Source organism: Rosa rugosa, chromosome 6 (genome assembly GCF_958449725.1).
Source record: "Rosa rugosa chromosome 6, drRosRugo1.1, whole genome shotgun sequence".
Taxonomy (NCBI): Eukaryota; Viridiplantae; Streptophyta; class Magnoliopsida; order Rosales; family Rosaceae; genus Rosa; species Rosa rugosa.
Genome location: NC_084825.1, coordinates 2,612,833 through 2,624,550, shown reverse-complemented (window position 1 = coordinate 2,624,550; position 11,718 = coordinate 2,612,833). Strand labels below are relative to the sequence as shown.

At 39.6% G+C, this 11,718-nt stretch overlaps 1 protein-coding gene and 1 pseudogene across 1 annotated transcript; both read right to left on the bottom strand.

Annotated features, from left to right (window-relative positions):
* Positions 1-254: 254 nt before the first annotated feature.
* LOC133717321 (uncharacterized) lies at positions 255-1,268 on the bottom strand (annotated as a pseudogene).
* A 7,642-nt stretch (positions 1,269-8,910) lies between these two features.
* LOC133714570 (two-pore potassium channel 5-like) lies at positions 8,911-9,453 on the bottom strand. Its single transcript, XM_062140704.1, has one exon. The coding sequence runs from the start codon at positions 9,451-9,453 to the stop codon at positions 8,911-8,913; it is 543 nt and encodes a 180-aa protein (XP_061996688.1).
* Positions 9,454-11,718: the final 2,265 nt, after the last annotated feature.

Sequence of the window (11,718 nt, the reverse complement as noted above, 5' to 3'; positions counted from 1 at the left end):
CAAGAAGAACCTCTGCGATACTCTGTAATGCTTATGGGATGTTTTTGTTATAGGTAAAAATGGGATTTGATTTGAGCCCGTTGAATTTTCACTTGTCACTTGATTTTTCATCTGGATTGGTCTTCCGTATAATACAAAGCCTTAAACCTTTTCTGGTGGATCAAAAACTTCTATAGCCAATGGCCTCAACAACCACGACAGCCTCATTTCTAACATCTGCAACTCTCCAGCTGCTTACCTATCACCACCCAGCGGAGCAGCTGAGGAGCAAAATGTGAAGGCGAATCATGACACCAAGAAAAAGAGCAATGGCGGGAGACGGCTGGATTCGGTTCGATCTGTTCGGTTTGGATTTAGTTAATTTTAACTGTCTTGACTTTAATGATTTTTTTTTTTTTTACTAAAAACACTTCTTCCTTTCCTTGTTGTAGCTCTCATTTGATGTCAATGGTTCTTTGTACATAAATAGGACAATTTTACAATACTTGATCGTCATAACTTTAGGAGTTGTAACTTTAAACCTCGCTGCATGTCAAAAATCTGACAAACAAATTCTTCCTCATGAATAAGTAAATAGCTCGGCCATATACATAATACATTAGAGACATTAAGAAACTATGGTCCTATGAAATCCAAATGCTACTGAAGGCTTCTTCAAGTGCCCTCTTCCTGCTTATCATTGGACTCCACCCTCCTGCCCTCGGACCTCTCTCTGCTCGCAGCTGCATCATTTCTTCATCATCATATCCATGCATATCATGCACCCCTCCGAGTGGCAGTGGTACGTTGCGGGCCTCCCATGCCCACTGGTCGTGGTTGTCCAGAAATTGTAGGTGCATATTGCCCCTGCATACCAGTACCAAATCCTGCTTGAAAGCCTTGGTTCAGTGCCACATCAGTATCATTTTGTACAGGATGACCCTTGCTTGCTGCTAGAGCTGCAGCTAGTTCTTCATCCTTGCGGGCTCTATTAATCATTATTTGTTCAGCATTTTCTTCCTGGTACTGTGCAATTTTGGCTTCAATAGCAGGGACATCTATTCCTTCGATCAAGTTAAACGTCATATCCTCTACTTCCTCCAAGTAATCATTGTATTCTCTCAAAAGAAGGAAAATCATCTTCTCGTTTGTTGAATATGCTCGCAATCCTCTTCCTGATACTTATTTCCCTGTGGTGAGGATTAGAACTGGCAACCACCATTTTGTTTCCCCCAAAGCCTTTTCACCTTCTGCTCCTGGAATGGTTACGATGAGGAGGGAGTTCTCATGGCAACCAACAGAGAGCAGATAAGAGGCCGACAAGAAGAAGCACTGGATTGGTCTTGACTTTAATGATTTAATCACCAATTCACGTCCGGGCCAGGTGATGCAGAACAGATGGCAGCCCAATTTGAAGAACAGTTGGATCGTGCTAAAGGAGGAAAACGAAAAGTGACTAGTAGACGCGAGACAGCTCCACGGAGTCCGTTTGGGACGCACCTTACCTTTCCGGAAAGGGAATAGCGCCAGAAATCAAACTCGTTGCTATGCTACGACCTGTGGCCTTTTTCGGGCTTTCGGGGTCGTTTAGGGCCTCAAAACTGCATTTTTCTATTTTCCGGTGTTTTGGTTTTCCTAGTTATTTTCGGGTTGTTTTCGTTTTTACCCATGGGCTTTAGGGTTTCATTGTTAGTCGCCCTAGGGTTTATTTTCTTATAAATAAGCCGCCTTAAGGCTACAAAACGCATCTTTTATCTTATTATCAATAAAATTGAGGTTATTCTCTTTTTATCTCTGGTGGACTCCAGAACCCTTTTGCTTAGGTTTATTGCTGGTAAACCTAGTTATCAATCCGTCTGCGTCACCAAGGGTTTCTGTATAGAGACATAAATCAGATTGAGTGACCGAGGCTATCAATACGTACGATCTCCTAATTTTCGTCACAGTTGGGAATAATATTTGATAGTCCAGGCTAGGGTTTCGTTTTGTTGCATCAATTAAGTATTTTTCTTTTGAAGTTTTAGTTAGGGTTTTGAAAATAGTCGGAGGATGGAGTCAAGTGAGGCGGGCAATATGGACGAAGACGTTTTGAAGCTCAAAGAGGAGGTTTGCATTATTACTAATGGTATTTTCTATATATTACTAGATATCCTGCATTGCATTCTAACTGGTGCTTAATTGTCAGCTTTCTCATTTCTCAATGCCGACTCGAAAGGGAGCGGCTCTTGAAAGAGAGAGAGATGGAGGATCAAGGAGAAACTTTGTCAAGCGGGGAATAGAAAAGGTAGAAGAAAAGCTCAGGGTTGAAAACTTGAAATAGAAGCGACTTCGAGTGCAACATCTGAATTTGAAAAATAAAGAGATTTGATAGTGTGAATAATATGTAATAACTTTAATTCATTCAGAATGATTTACAACATTTTATACAACAAGCATGCTAATTCTATCCATAATTATAGGACTAACTATAGTAATACAAATCTCTTAATTAACTTGTGATGATACAGAAGATCCCAATAATGAAGACTCCAAATCATAAGACTTCAGATCATATGGGATTCATTTCCTCAATACTCCCCCTCAAGTTGGAGTGTATGTTAATTACACCCAACTTGCTCAATAGTGCTGAAAATTGCTTCGAACCCAGCGGCTTGGTGAACAAGTCAGCTGGTTGTTCCTTTGTTCGAATATGCATGGTTTTGACTAGCCCCCTCTGTACTTTTTCCCGCACAACATGGCAATCTATCTCAATATGCTTTGTGCGTTCGTGGAAGATGGGATTTGATGTTATATGAATGGCAGCCTGATTATCACAGAACAATTTAACTGCATGTGCATGTTTAACATTCAAATCTCTTAATAAACTTCGAAGCCACGTAATCTCACAACATGTTGTTGCCATAGATCTGTACTCCGCTTCTGCACTAGAACGAGACACTGTTCCTTGCTTCTTTGTTTTCCATGAGATGGGTGCGTTGCCTAAGAAAATACAGTAGCCAGTAGTTGATCTTCTTGTGTCCTTGCAACGTGCCCAGTCTGCATCACAATACGCCTTGATCTCTAATTGTCCAGTGGAAGGCAAAAGTATCCCTTCTCCTGGTGTCTGCTTAACATATCTCAACACCTTGTGAGCTGCATCTAGATGAGGTTGTCTAGGGTTATCCATAAATTGACTTAGGATATGTACAGCATACACGAGGTCTGGTCTCGTGATTGTGAGGTATATGAGCCTTCCAACTAATCTGCGATACTGAGAGGCATCCTTTAAAACGACTCCTTCACCTTGCGTTAGCACCAAGTTCTGATCAATTGGAAATCGAGATGGTTTAGCGCCTAGGAAGCCTGCATCTTCAAGGACCTCTAATGCATACTTTCGTTGGCATAAAACAATGCCTTGCTTGGACCTTGCCACCTCTATTCCAAGGAAGTACCTTAACTGACCCATATCTTTGAGCTTGAAATGACTTGCAAGGAAGTGCTTTGTCTCCATGATGTCTTGTAAGTTGTTTCCTGCCAGTATAACATCGTCAACATAGACTAGCAAGGCTGTGAATCTACCTTGAGTGTGTCGGACGAAGAGTGAGTAATCAGACCAAGACTGATTGAATCCGGCAGTCTTGATAGCACCAGAAAGTTTCAAAAACCACTGCCTCGACGCTTGCTTGAGGCCATACAATGATTTGTGTAACTTGCAAACTCTATTCTCCCCCTTTCGTCCGAAACCAGGAGGCAACTTCATGTACACATCTTCATAGAGGTCACCGTTAAGGAAAGCATTGTTGACATCTAGTTGATGAAGATGCCAACCTTGAAGAGCTGCAAGGCTGAGTAACACTCGAACTGTTGTTAGTTTGGCCACCGGAGCAAAAGTCTCGCGGTAATCAATCCCTGCAACTTGACTATAACCTTTTGCAACCAAACGAGCTTTATACCTCTCTACTGTGCCATCTGGGTTGTGTTTGATCTTGTAAACCCACTTGCAACCGATTGGATTCTTGTCAGGGGGGAGAGACACCAAACTCCATGTCTTGTTTTCTTGAAGAGCTTGAATCTCTTTGTCCATAGCTTCTCTCCATCGTGGTTCAAGGACAGCCTGAGAGAAAGATCTAGGTTCCTTTTCGAGTGTAATGTTAACAGTGAAAGCTTTATGTGTAGGAGAGAGTCTATCATAGGATAAAACATGAGCAATAGAATGAGGGGTACCTGGATGAGTAACCTCGCTCGTGGAAGATGATGGTGCAGTACGTGAAGGAAGGGCTGACTCAATATGAAAGCCTTGCAATGTGGTTGGAGTTCTAGTTGGCCGTGATGATCTTCGTGGTTGTGGCAATGAAGAATGAGGTATTGCACCTTGGGATACAGATAAGTCTGGTGGTGACGTATTTGGAAAATGAGATGGTGGGATATTTGAATCCGAGTGATTTGTGGGATTGATATCAGCGGAAGTTGTGGGATTAGAATCAAGATTTGATTCCGAGTGATTTATGGGATTAATATCAGCGGAAGTTGTGGGATTAGAATCAAGATTTGATTCCGAGTGATTTGAGAAGATTTGATCGTCATCAATGTGAGGTGAGGTAGATAAAGAAGGAAAGAGTTGAGGAGGTGTTGGAGAACTGACAGAAGGCGAAGATGTGGAGAGTTTGGATTGATAAGGAAACTCAGTTTCAAAGAAGATGACATCTCGTGAGACTAACATTTTCTTATCTTTCAGGCTATAGACTTTATATCCCTTTTGACCATGAGGGTAACCAAGGAAGATACACTCAGTAGAGCGTGGATCAAACTTGCTGGGCCGGAGTGGATGAGTAGACACAAAGCAACGACAACCAAAAACACGCAAATGAGAGTAGTTTGGTGATTTGTGAAATAACGTTTCAAAAGGTGTTTTACCTTGCAAAAGTGGTGTCGGTGTCCTATTTATTAGATAGGTAGCGGTGAGTATGACATCCCCCCAAAATGGTTTAGGCAAGTTTGATTGAAAGAGAAGTGCACGAGCAACGTTCAACAAGTGCCTGTGTTTGCGCTCAGCGACGCCATTCTGTTGGGGCGTGTTGATGCAACTGGTCTGATGTAAAATACCCTTTGAAGAGTAAAATTGTGTGCATTTAAATTCTGGACCATTGTCACTCCTAACAATTTTTACTCTTTTGCCAAATTGATTCTCAACTAAGTTGACAAAGTGAATGAGTAGGGCTCGTGTTTCTGACTTGTGATGCATGAGATAAACCCAAGTGCTTCTAGAGTGATCATCAACTATGGTTAAGAAATATTGTGCCCCAGAAAGAGATGGGACGTGGTAGCCACCCCATATGTCCACATGAATCAAATCAAAACAAGAATTACTAGAAGAAACACTCAATGGAAAAGGTCTTCTAGTTTGTTTAGCTAAAGGGCAAATGGAACAAGGACTTGCATTGCAAGATTTATTTTGCAAAAAGGGAAAAAATGAAGACACTTTGCTAGATGGATGTCCGAGCCTTTGATGCCATAGGTCATGTGTTTTAGTGGTCACCACATTGCACGTTCCTTTCTTTGGCAGATTGAGACAGTAGATCGAGTCCCTCACTTTCAGTTCCGGTCCCAACCATCCTCCCCGATTGAAGGTCCTGTATGAAACAAACTTGTTTAAGAAATATGGTGATATAAAAGGAATCAAATGCAAGTTTGCTGATGGAGATGAGATTTAGGTAAAACAATGGGACACATAGAACATTGTGAAGGACAAAGTGTGAAAAAATGACACTGTCCCAATGTGAGAAACATGTAATGTGGTACCATCGGACAACTTCACTGTACGATTGTGCACAGGTTGAAAAGATGTGAGGAAAGCCGAATTACAAACTATGTGGTCACTAGCCCCACTGTCTAGGATCCATGTTACATCTTTATTATCTTGTGAGAGGGCAAATGCTTTACCCGAGAGCTCCTCATAGTTAGGAATGTTACCAACAAGATTGGCTGAAAGCTGTTTCATCGAATTCAACTTCTCTAGTAGCAGGTGCCCATCATTGGAATTCTCCCATGGTTCTGAGGTCTTGGAAGAGTTCTGGTCTTTCTTGTGTTTAATGACCTGTTGTTCTTCGTCACCAACCATGAGGTATTTTTTTTTTTTTTTGTGTGTGTGTGTGTGTAGATTTCTAGGTTCTCAAGAGCGATTGCTCTGATACCATAAAGAGATTTGATAGTGTGAATAATATGTAATAACTTCAATTCATTCAGAATGATTTACAACATTTTATACAACAAGCATGCTAATTCTATCCATAATTATAGGACTAACTATAGTAATACAAATCTCTTAATTAACTTGTGATGATACAGAAGATCCCAATAATGAAGACTCCAAATCATAAGACTTCAGATCATATGGGATTCATTTCCTCAATAAAAAAAAGAAAATGAAGAAATATCACTTTGGTCATTGAACTATGTTTCGTTCGACACTTTGGTCATCCAACTTTTAAAAACTACACTTTGGTCACTCAACTATATCTCCGTACATAAATCAATTCGATTTTGATGAAAGATTGTTCTTTTTTCCAGCTCAACATGTTCTCATTTCATAATTCACCACCAAAAATTTGTTCTCAAATTAAATTTTGTTTATTGTTTCAGTTTGTTCTTCTGTTAAAGTTGATATCTTTGGATTATAATCTGCACAGACTCTATTTGTTTGGATAAAGTTTGATGATTTATCTTGTTGTTTATCTGCATAGCTCAATTTTTTGTCAGTTGTTTGGTCTTGTTGCCCTGTTTGAGAAATGGGAAGGCATGAATGACTGGTAGTTTTGTTTGGTCCGAGTATCCATGGTTGATATTCCTCTTGATAATAAAGTACTTGCTGTTCCAAAGGGTCATAATGTTCCACAGCAAACGAGTAATCAACATACATAACTAAGTTTGCGAGTTCTTGTACTCTTTCACTGAAATTTTATTGGTTTCTGATTTTGATCAAGGCTTTTTTTCACTTAAAAGTGGTATGTTGTTTTACTCAAAAGTGGATGAATTGGCAAAAGTGGATGAAGTTTTATGTTTAAGTTATTAAAATGGCTGGTAGGACTCTCCAAAATACCCTTAGAGTTAACGGAGAAAACAGAGAAAACAAACGAAGAGACTAAAGTGATATACGGTGATATAGTTGAGTGACCAAAGTGTAGTTTTTAAGAGTTGGATGAGCAAAGTATCGAACGAAACATAGTTTGATGATCAAAGTGATATTTCTGCCAAAAGAAAAAGAAAAGATAAAGACACTCAAGGAGGCCTTGGAGACCAAGAAGAAGAGTGTGCTGTGTGCATCAGGTAAGATTTTTGTCACCCATTTGGCCTTAAGTTCAAATGGAGGCTGGTAAATGTATATATGACTGTCATGCTAGTTTAGTCACTCCCACTTGCAATTTTTGGTACTAAATATGGTTCAACGTCTCAAGTTTTGAGCTTCTGGTATGATGCTTTTTTTGGCAGTTAAATAAGGCAATCGATGAGTTTCTTGCTCGTCCTGATGTGAATTATATGGGAAAATGAACACCCGCCATGGAGAAGTTTGATAGATTGATTGCTGAATTACGAAAGAAAAAAATGTGCTTACAAGCAGAGACAGATAAGGTGGACAAGCTACATTCAGAGATATTGGAGAAACAGGACAATTTATTTGCTTTTCTTAAGACTTGTGTGAAAAATTCAAAAATCACTGATGATGTAAAACCTGCGCCCCTACTCCACTATGATGCATATGTTGACACACTCAAGACTGACAATGATGATTGTGAAATGTTAAGAAAATATGTGCATTTTATTCTACAACCGTTTGTCACTCTACCAACAAAGATGCTGAGGTGATATATTTTGTGTTTTGAAATCAATATCTTGTGCACAATTACACTATATTAGTGTATTGTGGACATTCTTGAGTATCTGTTGTTTCTCTCTTTCTCACTGTACTTGTGTTTGTTAATTTTTTTTTTCAAGAACTGAGTAGCTGGTTTTTGAAGGTGGCATAGCTGACTTCTGATGTGCTTTTTTCTTTTTACTGGTGAAGCATAAAAAATATGGTATATAAAATTATTAAGCCACATTTTGCCAAAAGAAAATATTTATTTTTTATTTTTTAAATAAAGTAAGGCCCTTTCGACCCTTGTCAACCCTATTCGGAAGGCCGGCCCGGTCCGCTCCTTTTGACCCATACTGGATCGGACTTAAGGGCGTGTAAGAGCTTACATATTGAATCCTCGACCATGCCCTAAATTTCGTTGACTTTGACTAGGCCCAGCTCGACCCTCCTAGAATTTAGGGTAGAGCTGGCCCTGGCTTGGCCCATGATGAGTCCTACCTAAAACGATATCGTTTTGATGAAAAGAAAGAACGAGGAAAAAAAAAACAAGTTACTTCATCTTTTTCTTTACTCCTCCAGCCGCATCAAAGCTCGCCTTCGGCAAAAACGGCCTCCCAAAGACTTTTCCGTATGTTTTGCAATAGCACGCTCTAGTTTTGAACGGCGAGGCAATTTTTGGTCCGCTCACATAGGAGCTCGCCCCGAGCACGCATCAGCATCTCCTTTGAAAACAGAGGGCATCAACTTATCTAATAATCTTTTCCATAGCTTATCAATCAAACGCTATAATTCTATCAGCTGTATTATGTACCGTAGATTTTTTATATTCATCATGCTCAACTTGCATCCTGTCAAACATCTCTTTTAGTTGCAAACAAAAATCAAGCCACAAGCTTCAAAGTTTAGGCTTAAAAATGCTGGTTTTCATTTCAAACACACTGAAACGTATATGTATATGTTTAAAGAATCTCTGAAGCTAATTAGCATGAGAGATTGCTGCTAGAGTGACTAAAGTAGAACACAAACAATTTTCATATATCAACATATCATACATTGAAACTAGGAATAGACCGTGCTACAGTCTGCAACAAGGATAAGTCTTAAAAAGGAATCCATAATGCGGCCAATGCTCTCCCATGTGCACTAGCAAATGCGAAATCTCCATATCCAATCGTAGTCATGGTCATAACGGTCAGGTGAAATATGTCAAGAATGATCCGTGCAGAGGTATGAGTATGAAACTGTCTACGAAGTCGCTCCCTCTCAAAATAATAAATGGCTGCCATCCTTGAAAGTATAAGCACTAAAATCGTGCCAGCAACTGAAAGCATCAGATAGGAGCGTCTCCTACGGCGACTCTGCACACCAGAAAGATACCTCTGATACAACCAATCTGCCATCTGACCCACAAAATGGCTGTAGATAGACGGTATGATACATCCAAACATACCCAACATATCACAGAAAAGTAGAGTACCGCTCCACTTAGGAGCAATATCCCCAAAACCCACAGTGAATAGCGTAACGGAAGTAATATAAAGTGCGTCAATGAAGGTACCATCCGTGACATCGAAATATGATATAACCCGAAAAGCAAGTAGAACAAGAAATGCCATGTAGAGAGACACATAGACCAACGACATGCGAGGTAGCTAGAGTGCCAATGCCAGTAACCTGAGTTTGAGTACGTCCAAGGATAAGTCTTACGTTGGTTTCAGACTTCCCCGCAAGCTTCAAGGCCTTATTCAGATCGTCGAGTTCCTTTTTGAATTCAGATTTTTGGATAGAATGTCTTCCCAAGTCAGCTACAACGCTTTTTTTTTTTTTTGTTCCATAAGTTTAGATTTGTCAGACCACCACTGTTTCTCGTGCAATAGCTGCAACAATTCCTCTTGACATTGAATAATCTGCCGCAAGCATTGCATCAGTTACCAAGTACTGAAGCTTGATACTTATTACATATAATTTGATATAATCATAAGCCTTGTTATTTATAAACTTCGAAACCTCTTCGTTCTTGCTTGACATCTTGCCCCTACCTATTTGACCACAAAAATCAATTGAAGCATAAAAAAAAAAAAAAAAAAACAAAAACAAAACCCTAGCCTGGACTTGATCCAAATTCCCACCAAACCCGCAAATTTAAAACGAAAAATAGGAGATCTGGTGTGTTTGGATGAAGCAAAAAAAGAGGGAATTTAAATGAAAATAAGGAATTCATAATTCCTAAACATGAATCAATTGGTTTGGCATTCTGTGTCACGCCCCGAATTTTGAATAATAAATTCAAATCCGAAACATGAATAATTACAATTACAAAATCCAAATCTCGAAACTTCGAGTTCATTATTACAATTCACTCTCACAAGCAATATTGTAAAGCTCAAATGAGCATAACACACCTCACAACGTACAATTGCTGTAAAACTCTAACAATTGCTCTAACCGCACGATCACCGTCCTGGTTCTCCTGTCCTGTAGGATTACCCGCTACACAATTTGAATAGTGTACCGGGAGTTGCAACAACACAAAACCCGGTAAGCTTTTTACAGCCAGTATGAGTAAACAAGAAGAACTGTTGATTTAATAAAATACATTTCCTTTAACTCAAGTATAGAAATGTAGAACCATCACAATTACAATGATCACCACAAAACCACTTCACTTTCTCACTCTCATATATATATAAATATATATATATATATAAATATTATACACTTATGAGTCACTCCCCGTTACCCTCATAAGGTCACTCAACATTTGGCAGACAGACTAGAGCTCTAACTGATCGTTTCCACCTACCCGGCGCGAGGGCGTGGTTCACGATTTAATGCTATTAGTTTCCACCTACCCGGTACAAGGGCGTGGTTCACTAATAGATGCCATGGTCACCCCCGTGACCTATTGATCTCCACAGATCAATATATCTCAACAAATCAACAATTTATTGTTTCTCAACAATAAATTTAATACCTCTCACAATATTGTTGCTTTTCAACAATAAACTCAACACAACCATAACAGTACATAAAATCTCACAATTTCAACAATACATATTATTTCACATAAATAATATATATATAGATAGACATTCACACAGGAATGCCCATTAATACCAACTATAGTTCACACAATGACGACAAAAAATAAATTAATTAAAAGTACTCGGTTCGTAATATGAACCACGTGAGGTTTACTCACCTCGATAATCCCGCTGCGTCTTCAATTCCGCTCAAAATACGATCCACAATCGTCCACTAACTCAAACCGTCAATCACCTAGTCAGATACGATCTTAACTTAGCAATCATTCATAAACCACACATATACGGAAATCCAACGGTCGGATTCTAATTTAATGATGATCCAACGGCCAGATCGAATTTATATGATGATCCAACGGTCGGATCCTCACGGATCGCCCTTAGGATCATCCTCCAAAATTATCACGAAGATCCAACGGTCAGATCTTCTTGAATCACTCTAACAAACATCTCCTCAAAATTATACGAAAATCCGACGGTTAGATTCTCACGAATCGCCTTCCGAATCACTATTTCACAATTATACGAAGATCCAATGGTCGGATCTTCGCCCATGACCACACAAAGCCACTGGGACAGTCATAAGATCAACATAACAAAACTACAAGTCCATCGGACGGTCCGATCTTCACAGATCACAAATCGAACGATCGAAATCGATCGAAATCGTAAAATTCATAACTTAATCATACGATATCCAAAAATTGCGTATAATATATCGAAATGATCGTATTGAAATATAGAATCTGAAAATGTACAGAAACCATATTTTTGATCCCCGGAGGTGGCCGGAAAGGGCCGCCGGAGTTAGTGGCAGAGCCGCCGCCAACCACCACCAATGGTGTCGGGGCCGGGCTGCTCTTC

What these genes read in the sequence shown, in the direction of transcription:
- LOC133714570 (XM_062140704.1), bottom strand. Translation starts at nt 9,453, where the DNA reads ATGTCGTTGGTCTATGTGTCTCTCTACATGGCATTTCTTGTTCTACTT.